Source organism: Grus americana, chromosome 7, assembly GCF_028858705.1.
Source record: "Grus americana isolate bGruAme1 chromosome 7, bGruAme1.mat, whole genome shotgun sequence".
NCBI classification, from domain to species: domain Eukaryota; kingdom Metazoa; phylum Chordata; class Aves; order Gruiformes; family Gruidae; genus Grus; species Grus americana.
The window spans coordinates 12,077,329-12,100,110 of record NC_072858.1 but is presented as its reverse complement, the minus strand read 5'-3'; the positions used below and the strand labels follow the sequence as shown (position 1 = coordinate 12,100,110).

Below are 22,782 nucleotides of genomic sequence, written 5' to 3'. Positions count from 1 at the left end.
CCAACCAAAGTTGCACCGAGGCCTTCTTTTGTCCATTGTATGCATTTTTTTTTTTTTTAACTTAATAATTGCTTTGTGTCCAGGAAGAGCTGTAATTCCATGACACTGCCCACGCATCCTGCACTGCCAAGGGTTATACAAGTACTCAGTAAGTCGTAATGATAGACAGAAGTAGTATTGGCCCAGGTGCTCTGCACACACAAACCTCTGCTGAGTGTCACCACATCCCTTCCTCAATCTGTCACAAAGCACAGGCAGAACCGACTGCTCCTGGCAGGCCTAGCACAGGGCAGCCCTGTACGTATTTCTTCACTGCCTGAGCTGGATGTGCACATAAAGGTGGAATTATCTGGTTCTTGCCCTTCTTCAAGCTGTCAAATCCAACGCATCACTGACTGCAAGAGAAGGCAGACGGGGCAAACAGTGGGTTGCAAACTTTTATTCAGTGATCAGTCCTGCTGTGTGGGTAGCATCTTAGCAACTGGAACCCAAGTATGCAAAAATACTGAGTTTTCACAGTGAAAAACCAGACAGTATAAAATATTCCAGTATTGCCTCTTAGAACCACTATTTCAATAAGACCCCTGTTTCAAAGGCAACATGCCTATTTATTTTCTTTGCTTTCTATTCTCAGCCCCTCCCCCCCAAAAAAATAATTGTTCGTACAGTAACCCTCCTCACCCCCACATTACCCGCACACGTTGGGGGGAGGAAAACACTACAGGAAATCCCCTCCTGATTCCCAGAGGTTTACTGAAGAACGTTCTCCCAGTGGTGTCAAGGCCCGAGAAGACATAGATTACTGTGATACTGAGCAGTCCTGATGTTCTACACACCACAGGCAACTGTGGTGCTACTGGGCTCTGGCGAGAGGCTCCGTCTCCCGGATGAGCCACTGAAGAGCTTCGTGCCGGCCTTGCCTCTCCAGTTCTGCTCCAATTACTTCCCTGCACTTCTGATGGTAGTTGTTCACCCAGTTACACTAGAGAAAGGGAGGGATATGACATTCAGAATAAACACAGAGGAGCTGGTGTCCTTACAAGTTGTGTACAGCCAGATATTTGTAGGCCCTTGTGCTCTTTGGGACTGAGCTGTTAGGCTCAAAGAGACAGGTCTCTAATTATGGAAGTGACTTGTATATTTGATGAGGGTAGGAACTGAAGTAATTCATCCCAGGTTTTCAGAGGAGCCAAGGTTCAGTTCAGCTGACAAGTATTTAAAAGTCTTTGCAAATCACTGCATCCAGCAAGTCAGGATAGCTACCTTGGCACATTCTAGCAAATAGCTTTGCAAATTTGTAACTGAATAATGCAGTCCTGAGACGCAAGATGCCCTATTGATCTGAACAGGCAGCCTTACGGCAGATCTTGGTACTCTGCACAGTCCTCTTCAGAAAAAGGAAATGCAAATGGGATTGTCATTCAGAAAAGGAGGATGGGTTGAGGCAAAATAAAGAGTATGGTGGAAAAACAGGAAGGAACACACCATAGTGAAGGCAGTGGGAGACCTAAACAGAAAGTTTACAGTATGAAGCTATTCAGGAAATAAATGCTGCTGAGCAGGTATCACTGATGTCTGCTCAGAGTCCGTATGTACCGCAGAATGTGGTGCGGCTGAAGGGAACTGGTCACAAGTAGATACAGACAACAACCTGGGATGGTCATTAGTCTGGGGAGACAGCATGACAGTCTGACAGAAACAAATCAAGGCGGGAGCAGGAAAAGAAAAGAGATGACAGTGGCAAATATCATATCAAGAGAACTACCAAAACAATATCATTGGAGGGGTCCTTGCTGCCTTTGTCATAGAGTAATTTAGACTGGAAGGACCTCTGGAGAGTTCATCTAGTCCACCCTCCCACTCAGAGCTGGATCAAGTTTAAAATTAAGTCAGATTGCTCAGGATTACTCTGTGGATCTATGAAATGGAACACAGGCCAGTGGTTCTTGTAAACAGAACAGAACAAGCTGGTTCTAGTGCAATGAAGGCAACGCAAACCTACTGTTTCACTTACCTCTTTTTGTGTCAGCAAATTAACATCAATCATTTTCGTCTGGATTGGAACCAGGGTTAAGGGTTCAAAAGTCAGGCTCCCTCTGTTTTTGAAATTGTACTGCAGCAGAAAGACAAACGGGGTTGTAAATTTTTAGAAACAGCTCTAGCCAGATCACACTTACTTCTCAGTTCACGTCATCACTACAGAACAACCCGTGTAACATTCAGATGAGAGGATAGCAACTTACAATAACATTTTTCTTACAGCTCAAGCAAAGAATCTCAATACAAGCCTTAGTTATTTCTTTCAAAAGTCACTTTTTAAAGGCCATGTCCCAGGTCACAATTGTACAGGACTCAGCTTGATGACTATATGGTCATTTTCAGTTTGGCATTTCTAAAAGCATAATCCAGCCAGACTGACAATTATAATGTCAACATCTGTTTCTGCTGCCACTGAGGACTCTCTATCAGAGAGGAAAATCCCGACTTGAAAAGATCAACCTACTCTACAGCAATGACTCCAAGGGGCTGAATAAAGATGCTTCTGATCTTTGACATCCAGGCAGAAAACATTTTAAAACAACTCTCACATAGACATCTCAACCTATGGAGACTCTGCAGAAGCAGAACTGTCTCCTGTGCCCCCATTAGCAAGGGAGACTTAGAATCAGTCTTCACCAAAGCGGGGTTTTGGAGACCAGGAGCCTTGAGTAGGATTCCACTGTCTGCAATACAGTCCCACCTCAAATTCCAGTACTTTAAGTTTTACAACTAGTAAGTCACAGAGAAAGGTGGATCTTGAGCAAGTTATTCACCTTAGTTTCAGCAGGGATCACGAGGACAACATTTTCTATTCGGATCCCAAAGGATCCATCTTCATAATACCCAGGCTCTGCAGAAACAGACAGTAATTAACTACGCCACATAGCTGCACTGTGCAAATACTTATTCCCTATGGCCAAACTTAGCCTCCATGGCACTAGTCCACTGAAATCACTAAGCAATCTTGACATCAGGCACCCACAGAGGCACACAAATTTCTGACTCTACTTAATCTGCACAGAAGCCCCGAGCAAGGTGACAGCAAAAGTTCTCAAAAGACAGGAGAAACAAGACAGACAGCCCTCCAGCTCAGAGAGTCTCCTTCCAAGACAAGAGGGAGCACAGAGTACATGTGTTCCAAATACCAGAAACTCTGAAAATATTAATGTCTTTATAAAAGGCAGGTGGGTAACCCCTTCCCCAAAACACTTATTTTAGAGAGTGCTCCCCTGACTCCCTGAGAGGACTTTGCAGCCCTGAAGGAATGTAAGTCTCTCAGCAAACCCCAGCAGGCTGTTAATTTACTACTGGAAGAATAAGGGATGTAAAGATTTAGCAGCTGCCTCAAATAGCCCACAGCAAAGACAGGATTAGCTGCTGAAAGCTTGGTGTCCACCTTGTACTGTAGCCAGCTCTTCCACTGCAGCACAGGAGGCAGCGTGCCAGAGCTGGACTGGTCAGCAGCACAGCTCTGCTGAGGTTTGCACTGTAGAGAGCAGGAAGCAGGCCTGCAGCACCTGACTGCAGAGATGCTTTATGGAAGGTGGAAGAGCTAAAGTCAGATGGTTTTTACTAGGAGAACTTAAATGGCAAAATAACAGAGAAGGTAGGATCAGAGCTTATGATCCCACCTTTCCTTTACACCATTGTCAAGAATTATTCCCTCTGTATCTTAAAGAGCTTGGTCCCTCCCCCAGTAACCAGAGAAAAGCACCAGTGCTAAATACCATCAGAGACGATCATGCCAGCCTCCAAGGGCTCATCTGCAAAGGTTTTGTAGCTAATGCCACAAGGACCCTCATGTACATTTAGGAAAGAGCCAACTCCATGTCCTGTCCCGTGCAGGTAATCCAAACCACAGTCCCACAAGGCAGAGCGGGCAAAGGAATCTAGAAGGTGACCTGCAGGCCAAGGGGAAGAGACAGACATGGAGAGAGAACATGATCAAGTCAGGCTCCCTCAGAGATGCTGATAACCACACTGAAGGCTCAAACCTGGAAAACATGCAAAAAACCACCAACCAAACAAACCCACCACCACCCCCTCAAAAAACCCACTAACAACCAAAGAAAACAAGGCATTGGATTGTTAGAAGTTACAGGGCAGATTTGGCAAGTCTGACATTCAAGCCCTTTCTCAACTGAAGAGCCCCTCTCTCTCTCCTGTTACACAGCTCTTCAGAAGATAGTCTGTAACAGAAACATTGCACTGCTGCTTGCTCCACTGGGGTTTTCGGGAAATAATCTGGTGGTTAGATGTCCCACAGAGAATTCAAAACCTTTCTTAAAGGTAGCTGCACTAAGTGAACTCAAAGTAGAAGACCTGCCAATTGCATGTGGTGAACTAATCAGCCAGATTTCTTGCCTGGATAACCAGACATTTCAGATTGCTTCAACCAGAGTGCAGAGAATTTCTGTTGCCTGCATGTCAACACCAAGCCCATATGTTCAAGTTCAGACACTCTCCAGTTTCAGTTGGGGTTTCTCATACCACTACGTAGCTGCTTCTTCCTCACCTACGCAAGAATGCAAACTGGAGAAAACTCTAAAAAGAGGCATCTTTGTGTATGGTGTCTGATCAGGGAGAAAATAGTTCTGCAACAAATTCACCAGGGGTGAATGTATGTCACAGCTTCTCCTCCACAAAATCAAAACAGCTCCTTTGTGTGTCATTTTCCCATGCTGCTCACTGATAAAAGAGATTCCACATTAACTGGAAGAGAATTAGCCAGTCCTTTTGAAGCTGGAAAGTGACCTTTCACTTTGATAGGGCCATGAGTAAAGCATAAAGACAACCTCCAAGCACAGAAAGGCCAGATGTGTTAGAGAGCCATTGACTGATGAAAGTCACAACCACCCTAGAAACAGAGCACTTCACCCTTCAGACTCCCCCCCTCAGAATTTTCAGCACTGGTTGATGCCAACAGAGAAGACATCAGTAATCCAGAATCCAAAATGTTGTGATGGAAACAGACACAGACAGTTACGTCAACATCTGCCTAACACACCTGGACCTGTCAACCATAATGTTGCTCTCAGACCACTTAATAGTTCTTCAGAGGTCAAACACTCCAACTCACCAACCTACCTTTGGTTCCATTTGGGAAGATGGCTGCACTCACAGCTATATGTCCCTTCAGGACATAGGTGAAGCATTCCTGTCAAGGAAATGTGAGCCATAAGTAAACAGGGAGAGGCAAAACTTTGTTTTCCCCAGGAATGAAAAGAGAGTCTGCATCTTGCAACAAACTGAGGAGGATCTGAAAAGACTTGCTCATGCTCTCCTATGGCTGGCGATACCAAAGCAAACCATGAGCATAAAGAGCTTAAATTACTCTGAAGATCCTTCTTTGCTAATTATGGAGAGTGGGTCACAAACTCAGACTGCAGGTTTAGCAGCAGGATTCACCTGACCTACATGACTGATTTTCTTTGTGGCTGTAGTTTTACTTCCTGAGCATACCCTACAGCACACTTTCATCACTGAGTGAACCATAATAATGAAATTAGTTTTAATTAAAGAAGCAATTTAAAATAAACAGAATTATATTGCTGAATTTCCAACACAGACCTTCTTAGATAAGTCTGAGACTTGTTTTTGATATGGTACACTAGACACAAAGCACTACTGCAGTCTTGCATTAGACACTAAGCTTTGCACTAAATTAAACCCCCCTACGTCCCATGTTGGACAAGCCAGTAATATTTATCCTCAGCCCGCTGAATTTATTATTTCTTAGAGGAGACGTGTCACTTCGCAGATGAGAGATGTGCATTTTAAGATAGAAAGGTGTCATTCTCTAAATCACTTAGTTTATATTTTGGAAGCCTGAAGTCTGACAGCCTTCTTTTCAGTCTTTATCAAAATGCTGTCACATATTATCAAATAAATGATACTTGATAGAGCACTTTGACTACATAGCAATAGGGCACATTACTAATTTGTTTAAGTATCTCTAATAACAAGGGTCAGATCGCAAACTACACTGGGATGCCAACTTACCTTTTCATAAGCTGATGGTGTGCCAAAATGCATTGTCCTGGTCACATCTGTTGTACCATCTCTTCCAGAGGCAAAGATGCAGGAAGCAAAGGGATAGAGGAAAAAGAAAGATCAAAGTGAGAATGCACAGAAAACCCAGTCACACTGCAACAAACCAACCAAACTCGTAATTGTGTAAACTCATCTGCTCTGTGCTACATGAGACTGATGATGTAACAGTTCCTAATCTCAAAAGTTCCTGAACACACATGTTCCAGATGTAGCAATAATGATTTACAATTCAAAATGTTATCTTTCATCCACAAGCATCCCAAAGCTCCTCACTAATTGGAATCTAAATTGTTCGTAAAAATCATGCTAATTTGAGGTTTAGCAACTGGTACCTGCCCATTGAGAACAGAACAAAGAAGGCCAAATTTATACTATTTGTATGGAAGATGATTCATTAGCAGCTTAAAAATATATACTGATGCACAAATGACAGCTACCAGCTCAGGAAAGGGAAGTGTAAAGGGGCATAGTGTCCCTTTCATCCTCGGGATGTCTTGTGCTAAGCTTTCTAGAAGTTATCCAGCATTTGAATAGGGGTCAGCCTGAGACGTCAGACACTGGCTCTAAGTTCCTTGTACAAATATCATTTTGAGCCTGCTGTCAAAAAACACAGAGGCTCTTGAAATAATGAGTTCCCTTCGAAACACTCACTCCTGTGCCTACACTTTTACCCAGCATGCACAGGCCATGGTCAAAAGGAATTCACGGTTTAACTTCTCAGCGGGGACAAGCGGAGAATCCCTGTCACAATGCTGCAGTAAGTGCCATTGATGTCCAGCTTACATTGTATTCAAAGGGCTGCTTTTCATAGTGGCACTAAGGAAATCATTAATTAGGCCATCAGAGGGGAGGAAAAAAAGATCTCCTTGTAAAAACCTTATCAAAGGATGTCTGTATGGTTCTTTTTCAAAGCTCTTCCTGACTGACACAACAAAAAGGGCATAGCTCTAAAGACAAAGCTCATCTCAAAGGAGCAGCTAGGTCTGTTCTGTATCTTTCTGAACAAGCCACTTCTCATCTATTTACACTGGTTGAAAACATCACTTCTTTCATTTTCCATGGAGTCAGGGTTCCACAGTAAACAGCTGCAGAGATTGAAGCCACTGAATGGTACTGTCAAAACAGCACTGAGTGAGCCAACAGACATGACGCCTTCCCAAAACCACACCTGAGTCCCAAGGCCACTGGGATGAGAAACCCTGCCTCTGAGTGTCTCTCAGGGCAGCGCTGTCCTGCTCCTTTGCCCCACCTTGTTCTGACCTCAACATCAGTCAAATCTGCCCACATCCCGGCAGGGTAGGTGCCTCACTTGGCTGCACAGCCTGCTGTGTAGGCTGCCTGAGGCTAAATTGGGACAGTCAGGCATGCTCCCTGTTTTCTGCATCTCTAACACCAATGTGCCAGGTGAGCAGAGCTGCAACAGACACAAACATGCAGCACCAGCTAGTAGAGCACAGCTACCATCACACTGGGAATGGACTCTGGTGGGAACTGCACTTTTAGATCTCATTCCCTACCCCAGACAAGGCTTGTCTGCAGACCTAGCCTGCTGTTCTGAGCCTAGCTCAGGGCCTCCTGTCATGGATCAGTCACCCATTGACTGATGCACTTGGCTATATTCAGAATCCCACAAACTCCCTCCAGAGGGGACACAATGAGCAGGCTCTCTGTGACACTGTGCTCAAAACTACACTTTGCCATGCCTGCCACAGCAGCTGCAAGCTGACCCTGCAGGTGGTTACTGGGAGCAGAAAACGTAGCAGTTCAGCATCATTCATCCCACTCACTTGTACTGTGCTCCGGAGTCCAGGAGGTAGATCTCATTCACAGACAGCGTTCTGTTGGTCTCAGGAACTGGCCTGTTTAGTTAAACACAAAGTTTTTTGTTCCACAGTTTAAAGGTTTCCAGCCTACATCTGCAGTCCAGAAACCATATTAAGTGCAAGCTTGGATGTGTCAGCTCTGATTTCTGGTAGCAGTGCTGGAAATCCCACACATGCTGAGCCAGAGATCACACTGAGGAGTGTATTTGTCTACAGTAAATACCACTACAGTACAGAGAATAGCTTTGTTGCTTCCAGCAAAACCCTCAACATCTGTTCCTGGACACATTTCAGAACAGTCTGCACTTCATACTTGTCCTTCCCAGACTTCTACCCCCAAAATAGCCCTTTTCTATGGCCCCTGAGCATATCAGCATCATAGTACATAGCATGCTGCCAGCAGGGAGAGACCTTTAGTAAGCATGGAAGTTCTGGTAGAATAAAGCAAGACAGCAATCAACAGTGACTACATCTCCCTGGAGTACTCTGTTGTGACTCCACAAAGAAGCTAGACAGCTCATTCCAACTATGTTTGCTGAAGAATGAAAGAAGAAGCTGTGTTTCTCTTACTTGTAGTGAATGATAGCTCCATTTGGACCTGTGCTTGATATGGTAGCAAAACTCAATTCAACAAAGTCTTTCTGTTGGCTGAAAGAAAAGATTGTGATTACTACAGCACAAGTGAGAGGAGCACACCAGGCACCTGGGGCACCCGAAGCGTCCCATCCTCAATTTCACATTACCTCAGCCTTGCCCTTAGCCTTGAAAGCCATCTGGGCAAGCACACTTGAGTAGGAGAATTGTACAGATCCAAGCCCTATCCTCGCAACCACGTGGAAACCTGTTTTCCATATCTACCCTTGCCTTAAAAGCAGAAAATTCACCAACCAGAGATGTCCTGAACCATTTCTTCTTTGTTACTTATTTACTCAAAGGCGTTTTTAGAGGTTATGTTGATGTAAACATAGGAGTATCTCTCAATACAAGTGGTGCTTATTCTCCATCAGAAGAGGAGGAAATCTAACTCTTACATCAACTCCTCTGTAGTAAGAAAGCAACTGTCTCATATTTAAGCACTCCTCATTGCTATCTCAAAAGGAAAGCAGATAGGATCCAGTGGGCTGGGACTTGTATCTCCCAAGAGACCCAATTCTTCCCCAACTCTTTCAAAGAAATCCTGTAGTAATGTTTTGTCCTCAGGTAAAATATATCTGCGAGTCAGCTGGATTTCTAAAGGATAAATAAAAACAAAGGATAAAACACCACCCAGAAAACATCCTCACAGGAGATTTACTTTTTACCTGCGAAACTCCTCTGCTTTGTCTGCAGCAATTATTTCTGTTACTGTTCCCTTTGGAACCTAGTGGACAAAAACATAGGTTGAATTAGTACACCAACAAGCAAAGAAAATGCTGTATGCTTAAGCACTAGGCCTCATCTGTGCATTATGAAACTCAATCTTGAAGTGGCCTCTTTCCAAGTTTTTTGTCCTTATTCCTCAGTAATGACAAACACAATATTGTGTTTATATAATATAGCAATATTGTGCAGGGCATGTGAGAAGCAGGAAGCAGAAACAGCTACAGCAGAATCGCTGAACCCTGGTTAGGGAGCAGTTAGTGCGGTTTCAACTTCACTGAGATATGTACAGAGGTAACACCTCACAAAGCAACTTCTCTTCACAGACAGGTTATGCTACATTTAAACAGTTCTCTCCAACCGTCCATGGTATTAGCAGAATTTTTATGCTTTTAAATCAGAAATGGAAGCAGTTGCAGGAAAAACAAAGGATGTCAAATTTTACTTTAGGTATTTGATAAATTAAAATCTGTGACACAACTTCCCCATGACTGGACAACAGGCAAAGGGAAGCAAGAGCAAGGTCTCATAACCCCAGAGGCACATTTCTGGAGGTACTCAGATATATAAAAAGGTATCTTCTGGAAGTCATCAAGTCATCTCCATAGGTAAAGTCAATGGACTCAGACATGCAGTAGTACAGAAGGAACACAGCAACTTACTAAGTTGTGCAACACCTGGCACTCTGCACCTTCACTGTGTACTTCTAGCTCAGAGCAAACATGAGTAATTTCTTTATTCCATTTTCACTGCACATGGGCATTCCATTCATAAACACCAAATCTGTCCATACTGCCAGACAACACTGACTATCATTAGAATAATTCCAAAGTATTGCACCAAACTGGGTATTATTTCATGATTTACACTACCAAACCATTAGAAGACAGTATTAACACTGTTCAGGTAATTTCTCAGCTGCTCTGGCTTTGGTCTGTGTAAAATGCATGGGAGTAGTATGTTTTCAAAAAAATTAACTCAGCCTTGGATGGAAGCATGATTGAAATCCCCCCCCCAAAAAACAGATAAAAACCTCAAGTGTTTCCCCACTTTTAGCTAAGGCACTATAAAGACTGTCAAAAAGTTTATGCTAATGAAGAATTTTACATATCGATACAATCTCCAAGTGAAAAAAAAAAAAAATTAATACACTACCTCTTTCTCCAGCCAGTTAAAGAGCTCACAGAGGGCAACAGCATCTTTAATCTATGTTAAAACAGGCACACAAAAAGGGAATTGAGAAGAAAAAAGCTTTATCAAGCCTCAGTATAAACAGTTTTTGATTTAAAAGAATCCAACCTGCAAGTTTCAGAAACACAAACTAAGAGATGATTTAAGAGGTCTTTCCAGGTTCTGCATCCTGTAATTAATACAAGCACTGGAAATGTATCTGGACAATTAAATAAACATTAATAATGGTTTACTGCTGGGAAGTATCTTACTGTGAAGAATTACCAAGAACTGAGCAAACACTGGCTTTACCCCACACGTGACTTTGAAGTCTTTTGCTTCAACACACAAGATCTTGCATCTCAGATCGTGGAAGGGGACCACATGACACATCTGGCGACGCGACAGGGGAACAGGCCCTTTGGGCACATGGGCACCACACAGTCTCTGTCACACAGCTTCTGGCTTCTCTCTTGTCTGATGACCCCCATTTTTCTGCCTTTTTTCTACATGCTTGCAGCATGCAAGGGCAAGAAACAGGAGACAAGTGTACAAGAGCAAGGCACAATTTTGTCCTCAGGTGGCAGGTGACAAAGCGTCTCTGCTCAGTACAAGTATTTTTACTTCCCCTTAAAGGGGAAAGTAAAAAGCATTAAAATAGAAAGTAGCAGTTCCCAAGAAACTAGCAAGCCCGGAATTGCCAGCCCTGCTTTAACTGGCACATTTCTCCTGTTGTGAAAACTGCTGCTTGAAAATTAACAGGAAATAAACAAGAGAAAACTTCAGCCCCACCATAAATCTCTTTCACAGGCAGCTTCTTTGCTTGAAAATACGAAGCTTCCTGGGAAATCAGCCTCCTTTCCAGAGTGTCATAATGATGCCACAAAGAGCGCTTTGAGGACACTGGCTGCTTCTGAACATCTTGGCCTGTGTTTTGCACCACACGTCAAAGAATTTCTCTGTGTTCTTTAGGCTGTGTTTACTCAAGCGATAACAATTTGAAGATTCCACTGAGAAAGACAACAGAACCGGCAAAGGGGAGAGAGCATCCCTTTGAGGGTCCATACTCTAAACAACACTTCTCAAGTCTGCACAGTCTTCCAACAGAGTAAGGTTGGTTCCTCACATTATTGCAAATGTTGTTCTTCACTCACGGGGAATGCTAAACAAGCAAAAAAACTGCTTCAACAGCAGCAGATGTCTGACAGAAAACCCTTTTTATCCTGCCATCCAAATTCTTATTTGCTTTTTAATCCAAAACACTAAAACTGAAAGGAAAATGTCATTTCTTTCCCTAAACATAAAGCAAACCTGTTGCCATGTGCAAGGAGGCTCTCAAGGCTTCACTTACATGTGCTCTTCTCATGCCTTCTGTTTCCGATGCGTTCTTCACAGCTTTTGCAATGCAGATGGGGGTATATGGGGTGAGGTATCGGTAAGCCTGCAGCAGAAGGACAGGGATTACTTGTAGATTAGTCAGACTACATAATCCTACAGGTTTAATAACTCAGCCTGGCCACAATTCGTACTTTGGCAGTCTCTCTCAACCTTCAGCACTGTGAGACACTGGTTGCCAGCAGTCAGCCAAAGGCACAGGGGAATAAAGAGGGGAAACAGTCCCTGACTGAAGGAAGAACAGCCACAGGGAAATCCAAGGAACTAAAGGGTCAACAGCTTGTCTTGAAGCAGGGTGAAGATTTGGATATCCTAAATACCATATGTATCAATATCTGAGCCATGGTTTTCCTGTTGTTGATGTATACTAAAGGCCCAGAAACAGCCAGTAAGAAACACCAATCCCAGGGACTCAGGTGGAACTTAGGCTGTGCAAAGAGACCTAAAAAGTCACCTTGCCTTGTTACCTCACTGTCACCCTCAAGTAGCAGGGAGCAAAGGGTACCCAGCCCAGGTACCAGGCATTGGAAGTGAACCTGGAGGGCCCCCCCAAGGCTCTGGCTCCTCCAACACTGAGTATCACCACTTCTAATGATCAGCAGCTCTGACAAACACATCGAGGGCCCAAGAAACATGAAAGGTCTTTGAAAAGCTGAGTGTTACATGCTGTCCACTTCTGAAAGGAGCTTACATCAGCAGTTTGAGACAAAGCTTTCCTGTGCTTGAACAGGGTGGCTCTGCATGAAGAACTAGCAACTGATTCCTTACCACTGTGCATTTCCCCATTAGCTGTCCTTAGATTAGCAGGAATGCTTGGCTGGTTCTGGTCTTTAGAAATCCACCAACTGAGGTGACTTGCCCAAGCCTCATCACACTTAGCATCAGAAGGAACAAAAGTGAAGTCTTTTGCCCCACAGTTCTCTGCTCTGCCCATTATACATCAGGAGATGGAATGAGCACCTACACAATCACAGCCCAAGCAACATGTTTTCCTATTCTCAGTGCATCAGCATACAAATAAATACCACTCAAATTCATGGGAAAGGCCTGGGACACCCTCAACAAAGACCAATTCCACACAAATTCTACAGGCTTACTGTTTCCGAATTCTTTAAAATGGTGAGACAATTAAACTACATTATGCAGAAACTGAAGTACTGAAGAAGCCACAAGAAAGTCAGTGTGCTGGTTTTGACTGGGATAGAGTTAATTTTCTTCACAGCAGCTAGTAGGAGGCTGTGTTTTGGATTTGCACTGAAAACAGTGTTGATAACACAGGGATGTTTTAGTTACTGCTGAGCAGTGCTTACACAGTCAAGGCCTTTGCTGCTTCTCATACTGTCCCACCAGCGAGTGGGCTGGCGGTGCACAGAAAGTTGGGACAGCTGACTCCAACTGACCAAAAGCATATTGCATACCATATGATATCATGCTCAGCATATAAAGCTGGGGGAATAAGAAGAAAAGGTGGGATGTTCGGAGTTATAGCTATTGCCTTTCCAAGAAATCGTTACACGTGATGGAGCCCTGCTTTCCTGCAGATGGCTGAATGCCTGCCTGCTGATGGGAAGTGGTGAATGAATTCCTTGTTTTGCTTTACCTATTGAACTGTCTTTATCTCAACCCACGAGTTTTTCCACTTTTACTCTTCCGATTCTCTCCCCCATCCCACCAGGGGGGACTGAGCAAGCAGCTGCATGGTGCTTAGTTACCGGCTGGGGTTAAACCACAACAGTCAGGAAAGTCCTTTTATCAGAGTCATGACAAAACTGCTCAACAGTCAGATTCTTGGATTGGCTTGCCGTTTACAGATACTGGTAGGTTCTATTAATCTTCTGTGAAAAGCATATTTACATGCAGCTGTAGGCAAATCTATAAAGGGTTTGCAGATCCATGTTTAATAATGGACTGGATTTTTGCCAATGTCAATATTTGGCTTTGATGGAGACAGGTAGCACACAGACTTCCAGCACTGGGGTTCTTCAAAGCACCCCAGACCTGTTGCTCACTTGGTGTAAAGTGGTGTAGAGCTAGAGAAAAACGCCCAGCATGACAAACTCGGAAACCTTTGGCTCTTTCAGTGCCTCTCTAAGTGTTTTTTTAATCAAGACATTTCAGTCCTTCCTCTCCTGCTTTCTATTGCACATAGCTCCCTGAGGCAGGGGCTCTCCCATTGAGTACAGAGGGCATGTAGCACTGTAATGACTCAGTATCAGCCAAAACTTCCAGTGCTAAAGGGGTAAATAATGTCACTACAACTCATTACATTCCTTAACCTAGGCTAGACCTGTTGTACTTCTCCATATGGATGCTCTGTGTAAATCATCTATAGCAACTTACTCAAACTGGGGCTAGTCCATTGACTCCAACTACAGCAAAGGGTATTCTACTTTCAAGTCAAAAGAGCAACAACAATTTACCCTGAATGCTCCATAGACTCTACTTTCTACTACCCTGAACAAAAGAGAGTGGGCAAAATGTCAGTATTCTGTATTAAGAGGCCATTTGCACCTAGAAATGAATTGATGGTGTCAGAAGATTTAACCCTGGCAAGATTTAACCCCTGGGCGGGGGGGGGGTGGTGGTGGTGGGAACTATCTTGCTCATGTGTATGTCATGTTGGTTTTTAAACTGCACAGGCAACAGAGCTAACTGCTATTTTAGGCCATGAGAGCAGGAGAGTTTAAGCAGAGATTTGTGCTGGTATCAAACTGTGGCAGCCTGGGGATAAATAAACAGACTCTGCTCTTGGGATTTTGTCTTTTGGGAGGCACAAAGCTGAGACCACTCTTAAAATTCCTGTATACAGAAAAAGCATTCAGGCCTCATGAGTTAGCTCTTGCCACAGGTAGGGCTGTATCATACACACACCTGCAGCACAACCATGCCATACATGAAAGAGGTAGGAGATATCAGAGACGACGTGGTGGGTGAATGCAGACTTGCAGCCAAACACTTTTTACCATTTAGTTCTTCCTTCAGTGACCCCTTCATCTGAGCCCCGTGATTCTGAGGCGGGAAACCTGGACTGTTTAGTAACCCAGCACAGGCACAGATTCTGTTCTGTGCGTCTGGTCTTCCAAGGCATCATCTGGAAAACACCCACTGGTCCCTGATTCCCAGCCATATTTACTCACAGTATCTGTAAGGTACTGGGTATCTCTGTAAACTGGATGGCATTCCAGAGAATGTGATCTCTAGCAAACAAGAGATTTACACAAGATGCATGGAAACTGGCTTATTTGTCCGTAGTCGCTGCTGTGTCCTTCCCCGAGTATCTCCTTTCATGACTATTGGAATATTAGGTGGACTGCAGGACTCCCAGATAGCCAAGTTCAAGTACAAGGGTAAGATACAGTAAGTACAGCTGTACAGAAATTATTCTGATGCTACAACTGTCCCTCAGCAGATGCACTCACTGCATGGACAACCAGTGCCTGCAGGTTATCCATGTCCTCACAAGGTTCCCTGCTGCAACAACTCTGTCACCCCGTCCCTCCTGTATTCGATACAAGACGTCACATATTGCCTGATATCCTCAAGCCACTGAAATAAATAAGGGGAACCATCTTCAGACACTCTGATCAAGCCCAGTGTCCCCTGTCGAAAGTCCTGCCCAACCTTCCTGCTTCAGTTTCTGCAAGTCTCCAGCTCTTATTGCTGGTCCCCATAAGACTTATGTTCCAGCCATGGGCACAGCGGCCCGAGTTCACCCTGCTCCCTCTCTCCCTCCCCTCTCTCACTATACTTGTCTTATCTTAAGCTGACAATTCTTTGGGCAAATCGGCTTAATGAGTTCGAAGGGCAGTTCCAGCAAGAGCAACCCCGGGATTAACAAGCTCTCGGTACCTCAGCACGGCTGGAACCCTTCCGCACAAACTCCAGCCTGCATCATGCTTTGCAAAGGGGAAGCTGAGGCCAGCTGCCCTCATTAACACCGTTCCTGACCACGCTGAGCAGAGAGAAGAAAAGTATTTTCCCTTGCAAGGGCCACTAACCTTGGGAATAGCCTCAGTCAGAGCATAGCTGGCTTTGTCACTGAGCCACACTTTCTCCTTGGGTGAGAGGCTTGCACCAACAGCCTGCAGCTCTGACAGGATAGATCCGTAAGGCATCACCTGGATTTTAAACTCAGGCTCCAGGGTGGAGTCAAGCTGTAAGTGCTCCCTCACAGCTGGGTCCATCATCCGGTCACCATCGATGAAGAGCCTGAGAAACAAATCAGACAGAACAGATAGGTGGGACCACATCTGACAGTGGCTGGAGTAAAGGAGGGAAGGAGAAACCATTCTGGTGACATTTCATGGAGAAAGGAGTTTGTTAATTATGTGCTATACTTTGTTCTATATTTTTTTAACCACTGACCTTCACACAGCTTAAATCCTGCTTTGAAATTAAGATGTACCACCTTGCTGAGAGGAAAGGATTGATAGCATTTCTGTTTATATGATACATTCAAAATGGCTGGATCCCATCACTGCACTTCAAGCAGGAGAGAATAACAGAGGCAAATAATGGCCATTCTCTATTTTTTACGGGCAACATCTGGAAATGGAAGAGCTACTGTTGTTCTAACTACCACATTGTTCTTGCTTTCACTGAATCGGAAAGTTCAGCTCAACCTTCACATACAACCTGTACTCACCCAGCCAGGTTTTACCTCAGATGCATCTAGCTAGCAGCTTGGAGACGCCTCTAAAAGACTTGTGCTTGCTGAGGCTCATTATACAGAGCAGTTGCAGGAAAGAAGCCTTCTGTCATAAACCAGCCCTGAAACTTTTCTATACAGTCCCTGCAGTTTTGAAGTGACTCATCAATGACATTAAAGTTTTCCAATGTCCAGGCCAGCGTTGGCTCTTACCGACATTTCACCCAGGGTTCTGAGGGCTCTCCATATTATCTCAGAGTGACAGACAGAGGGGTCACCCATCAAGTCAGTCGAGGTGCTGAGGAGAGCAGCAGAGCTCTTGGCTGCCTCTCTAGCTCTGATCAGGGGAGGAGAGTAATTAACGTTGAAGACAAAAGTGCTCAGAAGGGACATTAAAGTGCCCGAGCGCAGGCGTTTTAAAAAAAAACAAATGCTTTGCTAGAACAGTTCTCCCACAGAAAAACGCATCTTGGGGGACAGAAGAGGGGAATACAAGCACCTGATTGTGTTCATTCCTATGACGGCGTATGCAAAAAACACAGGATTGTACTCAACATCAGAGCCTCGGAGGTTGAAAAGCCCTGGAAAATAAGAACGCCAAGAATCACAGTCCTGGTTCATCTTTTGCAACATCAGAAAAAGCGAAAAATAATCTCAGCAAAACACAGTCAAGCAATGAGTCGTCACGGGTGCAGGCCGTGGGTCCAGCTCCCACTCAGCTGTCCCATGTCCTGCTTCTTTTCTGGCAATCCTAACTTTTTGCCAGGAGATGGCACCAAAACTGCAGTTTAAACACTCCCATCGGGCAAAGAAATTGAGGTTTAACTTCTAAAGGAGGGCTGGCTTGGAAGAAAGCAGGTACAGGCAAAAAAGATAAGGACACATGTGAAAAAAAAAGTAGTCTTTGCCCTTCCTGATCTCTGTAATGCAATAAAAGTTCACTTCTCAACAGCCAGAAGACTTCAATGTTTCAAGCAATCATTTCATTCCAATCCTTCTGTTGATACTTGAGGGAAGAGGGAGACACAATAGGCAAGACTAAAACACTCCAAAGAGGCCTCTCATTTGGGTGCCTACAACATCTCAGACTCAGACTACATAGTCTTAGGTTTTTTTCACAATGATTTTATCCCTTACAACTCCAGGCAAAGTCAAGAGCGGAAGTAGATGTCCAGCATCTCCAAACTCCTGATTTTAGGGTCAAATAAAAACCCCAGGGTATCCAATTATCTGAAATGAATTACTCAAGGCAGTAAGGCCAGCCAGCAGGACAGCTGGGAAAAGAACCAACATGTCCTAAATCACAACCCAGCACTGCATTCATCGAACTGTGCAAATTCTGCCACAAAAGTAAAAATAGTTTGTCTCCAGGGAAGGAGTAGGTCACTTGAAAGCAGGAAAGAGCCACAAAGAACTCTTTACTGCGTGTGTACAAATTTCCTCACTCAGCCAACTCCCAATGCAGTAAGGAGGCAACAGCCTCCTCTGTGGCTCTCTTTCTGTCCCCGGAAACTAATTTGGAGTTTATTAAAGTGAATTGAATTAGATAAAATTAAAGACAACTTCTCCCCCTTCCCCCTTTAGGATAGGAAATCAACCAGGCACCCAGCAATAAGCTTCTCTCATGACCTCCTCTGGTCCATCTTAAAATCCTTGATTCATTAACAAGCTTGGCTTTGCTGGAGACATTTAATCTGAAACCACCTCAGGGCACCAATTTATCATTAATTTAATTGGAGATGTGCCTGAAAAGGTGACACACAATCTCTGCTCACACAGGCCTCCCCAGGGAGGAGTCAAATCACCACTCTCAGAAGTATTTCTTTCATGAAACAAGCTCGGTGTCCCAGATCCAGGAGAGCCGACAGACCTCAGCAAACTGGCTTCCCCCAGTGCCAGGGACCTTGCACTGTCAGTGCTGGAGCTAGGAACACGCCACTTTCATTTCTACCTTTTCAGATCAGACATGGGGCACAGGCATTAGCAGCACTCACACCCTGCCAGCACTATGTTCCCACTGCACCAGTCTGCGCACTGGTGATTTCTGCACAAAGGATACACAGCACTAGTAACAACAATCCTGGGAGAACTACTGCTGTTTCTGGCCATTCTCCCTTCCTATGCGCTGGGCTGGGAGCCAGGGTGTGGAGACCTAGTCATCCTGGGGCCCCAAACACAGAGGGGACCCTCTAGTGGGTCCCTGGGACTCTGGGTTGAAATGATCTGGAAATACAAGTTGAGCCCTGACTGACTTGTTTTAACCAAAGCATTTGCCAAACACTGGAGAGGTAGAGACTGACTTAAAAAGTCATGGCAATTAGGAAGATTACTGTGAATGCCGTGTACCCCACCCTCGCCTTATGTATACAAAGCCACATGTTGCACTGCTTTGTTTACAGCCCTGCAGAAAACAGTCTACATCTTCCCACAGAGTGAGGCAGCATCAAGGTATTTTATAGCCAGAAAGTCTCACGGGTCTTTTTTTTCCCCTTCAAACTGCCTCAGGCTTTATATATAACCTTCCTTTCCCTTTGCCTGGGCTATGGTGATTTGCTGCATTTCCTGGACCAAAAATGTACTCAGGAGCTGTACTGGTGTATAAAGCACTGGGTAGAAATACCACCTCCCTGTTAGTGATCGGTTATCGCCACTGCACTTGATACAAGTTAACTGACCTCTAACAAACACATCAGCTGTCATGGGTGCCTCCCACTCTGGCAGGGCTCTTCCTTTCCAAGGCAGGAAGGACATTTATTTTGTGAGAAGAATGGCGAAGGGAGATGCAAAGACTTACATGCTACTTCATCCAAGGCCGTTACCACAAACCACAGGACTTTCCTCTCAGCCATTTTTGAACGGAGGGCTACAATTTTGTCTCTCCAGCTGACCCCTGCAAAACACAATATAAAAAGCTACAATCACTAACTTTACTGGGGTTGACGATGTAAACACAGACCAATGCATTGGATTTTGGAGGTACCCAAAATACACTGTGTTTGGCTTGTGTGCCTCAATCCTTTCTAATAACTGATATGAACTATCTCAAACAAACTGACCTCCAAACATCCACAGATTTGTTTTGAAGTTACCTAGCCTCTAGCAAATGGTTCTTTGAAGTTTTGAGGGCAAAGGGATCATTAGCTGAGGACTGATCACCTTCTTGACCTATTCATAGCGGATCATATTGGGCTGCAATACTGTTTTTCTCATGACTGTGTAAGAGGAAAGCAAAGGGGGATAGGGTAGTAGAAACAGTCCCTGTCTATTGGGAGTTAAGCTTCTCACCTGTGTAACTCAGGTCAAGCATGATGAGAGGCTTGCAGGGGCGGTGAGGGCAGTCTGTCCAGATTGTATCAATCAGGTTTTCTTTGACAGGCACAAGGTCATGGCCAGCACTTCTCAAGGCTTTGGACATCCTCTTCCACTGGTCTGCCAAAGGGAAAAGAGTTAAGAGTGACGGTTTTAAAGAACACACATTGGTTGAACAATGGCCTCGTTGACAGGGGGCAAACTCAAGAATCTGAGTCTTCTCCTTTCCTTCCAGCTTCTCCTTCTTCCTATTCCCTTAAAAAACAAAGCAAAAGCTATTCCAATTACAGTTCCACAAATGCAGCTGCTACAGCCAGCAGCAGATACAGAACCTCACAGCCCTGGAGCCTCATGCTTGAGCTGAAGAACTGCTCCAGCTGGGAGACAGAACTCACTGGAAGAAACCACCCCAGAGGCTGCCATAAGGATGTCCTCTACCTCAGTGCAGAACCATGCTAGATCTAAGCTAGATGAGAGATGAGATGGGCTTCCACACAGCCACAAGACTGATCCTCAGCCCATTTAAATCAAGGAAATGTCTCCCCTTGCCTCCAGTGACCTTTGGATTGGGCCCCATGTCTGAAGCATGAGTAGATGGATACTTGTTCATCTGATATAAAAGACACCTTTCCAGCAATGTGCTTCCTACAGGGAGAGCTGCAGAGATGCCAAGACCTCCAAGCAGGAGTAGCAGCACGAGTTTTGCCTGGGTATTCTGGCTCACATGCTGGCCAAAGCATTCAGTGACTTTGTACTGAAGTGCCCATGGCAAGCCACAGCACAGACAAAAGGAGATGGATCAGGACCCTACTTTTCAGGGTCACTGCGAGCCCAGAGAGTAGTTCTTATCTCTTGTGTTTCGGAGTCAATGCACTGCTGTGGAGTTCTTGTGATACATGCCTGAAACCAAAATCCAACCTGTTTTGCATAACAGTTTAACCCACCACCCCATCCGGGCTGAAACATGGTTAGCTGCATACCATCACCCAACAGCTTAGCCAGAGAAGCAAGGAAGCAAAATCTAGTTGCCCAACCCAGAGTTATAAAATAAAGTAAAACCAACCAGCCGGAATAATGAAAGGGTCCACTCCCACCTTCGAGCCTTCTGGAAGGACACTCACTAGCCAATCCTCCTGAGTCGGTGTATCTTTCAGACCTCCATGGATTTAAAAAGAAAAAAAAAAAAAAAAAAAAAGAGATTCAAAGAAGAACTCATACTGAAGCATTCCCACAATACCCAAAAAGTCCAAGCTAACGCATCAGATATATCTACTAAGGAATGTCTAGACCCATGGGCACAGGACGCTAAAGCAGAAGCAGCAGAGTATCCAAGATGTCCCTAAGCCCCTGTGTGATGGGGCATCCCTACAACCCAAGCTGTAACATGTGCAGAGTGACCAAATAGCCTGTGATTGTTCTCTGCTTATCAGAGGAGCAGTATCCCAGCCTCCTGCATACCCAGCAGTATCCCAGCCTCCTGCATACCCATTTTCATGAGTGTCCAGTTGTTATCCATTTGATGTGCAGCCTGCAGGAAGTAGCGTCCATCTGTCCACATGGCTGCATGCTGTTCAGTTACTATGGCAGTACCTAGGCAGGACAACCGAAAGATACTGTGATTTAGAGGTGGCCAGCCACCATGCAGAGACATAGACAGCAGGGGGAGTGTTTGAAATGCACCCCAATTCCCCAAAAGGCAACTCTGCTCACTGTTCAAAAGTTAGCCCAGTTTCAATGGAGACATTCACTGTTTCCCCTGCACTAAGACCTTCCAAATCCTATCGGAGACAGTATGCACAAGGATGCAGCTTAATGGATTGCCTCAGATGAATTCAAATTAAGCATATCTCAGCTAATCAGTGGAACCGGGTAAATGGGGCTTTCCAAACCTTCTGTAGCAGAGACTGTGGTCTGCATCTGCTGTTGTCATAGTAACATATACTGTACCTCCCCGGACTCCATCCCATCTTCTTACAGGGAGGAAGCCTGAGCTCTGGCCATCCAAAAGAAACAACTGTTACTAGGCTAGACAACATGGGTATCACTCCCAGCTGTCAGCTGCACCCCCTTCCCAAATGTTACAGCTCTAGCAGAGATGGCTGAACAGGAAATATGAACATAAACTTCTGCTGGTTTCAGTGTCTGTCCCATTCCACTGACTCCAGATGGAGGGATGCAAGCAGACAGCTGAGGGGCAGTAACATCTCAGCAAGGTACTCTCACTGCCTTGCCTGTGGCAATTCAAAAAAAACCCAACCAAGGCACAAACAGAAACTGAATCCAAGTCTTTTGAGTCTCTGCATCTTGACCATACTGTCACCAGAAACTGAAGCCCAGATTAACAGAGCAGAGTTTCCAAATATGAATTCATTGTCTTCTACCAAACTCCCCCAACACGAATCCCATGTTAAGCTGCTTCAGCCTGAAAAGATGAAGCAAGAAACACAAGGTGAGTCCCTGTGTGAAACCTCACTGATTCGCCAAGCACTAGGCTGGGAACACAGACCTTCCAAGTACATAACAAGGGCCCAAAATAGAGAGGAAGGTTATGAAGAGGTCATGCAGAAGGCGTGAAATTAATACAGTATTCATGTTATCCATTAACAGCAGCCTGCAGCCCTGGATTTATCACCTTCCACACGAGGTCCCAGAGTAGTTCATAGGAACTGATGGTAGCAGACACATAGGTAGCAGTATTTGTTAAACTGATTTACAATTAGCGGGGGTAAAGACCTCAACAGACTAAAGTAACTTTCCAACAATCACACAGCAGAGTAAGTTGCAGAGCTTAGGGTACAGCTAGGGTAAAAACTAGGTCTCTTGAAACACAGACCTATCCTACAGCCAAGAAAACATCCTGTCTCAGCAAGATAAGCAAACTTTTCCACAGCATTCAGTTTCCAAATGCAGTGTTTCTGACCCTGGCTCTGTTTAAACAGAAGGCCTAGCTAAAGTCCATCTACTATTCACCCAACCCAAACAGCC

The 22,782-nt window shown here is 44.7% G+C and overlaps 1 protein-coding gene across 6 annotated transcripts in view; it reads right to left on the bottom strand.

Annotated features, from left to right (window-relative positions):
* Positions 1 to 423: 423 nt before the first annotated feature.
* Positions 424 to 22,782, bottom strand: part of XPNPEP1 (X-prolyl aminopeptidase 1) — a 32,936-nt gene continuing 10,577 nt past the window's right edge. For 4 of the 6 annotated variants that reach the window (XM_054832064.1, XM_054832063.1, XM_054832061.1 and 1 more), the window contains 17 exons: positions 21,283 to 21,387; positions 20,861 to 20,953; positions 19,774 to 19,917; positions 19,283 to 19,378; positions 16,988 to 17,069; positions 15,839 to 16,049; positions 11,797 to 11,886; positions 10,431 to 10,481; positions 9,218 to 9,276; positions 8,487 to 8,564; positions 7,881 to 7,952; positions 6,043 to 6,103; positions 5,128 to 5,197; positions 3,768 to 3,941; positions 2,814 to 2,890; positions 2,015 to 2,113; positions 424 to 982 (listed from right to left, as the gene is read on the bottom strand). In XM_054832064.1, the coding sequence (XP_054688039.1) occupies positions 854 to 982; positions 2,015 to 2,113; positions 2,814 to 2,890; positions 3,768 to 3,941; positions 5,128 to 5,197; positions 6,043 to 6,103; positions 7,881 to 7,952; positions 8,487 to 8,564; positions 9,218 to 9,276; positions 10,431 to 10,481; positions 11,797 to 11,886; positions 15,839 to 16,049; positions 16,988 to 17,069; positions 19,283 to 19,378; positions 19,774 to 19,917; positions 20,861 to 20,953; positions 21,283 to 21,387 (1,691 nt within the window). In that variant the 3' untranslated portion in view covers positions 424 to 853. The remainder of the gene's footprint in view (positions 983 to 2,014; positions 2,114 to 2,813; positions 2,891 to 3,767; positions 3,942 to 5,127; positions 5,198 to 6,042; positions 6,104 to 7,880; positions 7,953 to 8,486; positions 8,565 to 9,217; positions 9,277 to 10,430; positions 10,482 to 11,796; positions 11,887 to 15,838; positions 16,050 to 16,987; positions 17,070 to 19,282; positions 19,379 to 19,773; positions 19,918 to 20,860; positions 20,954 to 21,282; positions 21,388 to 22,782) is intronic. The other 2 variants (XM_054832066.1, XM_054832065.1) reach the window with 1 other exon arrangement.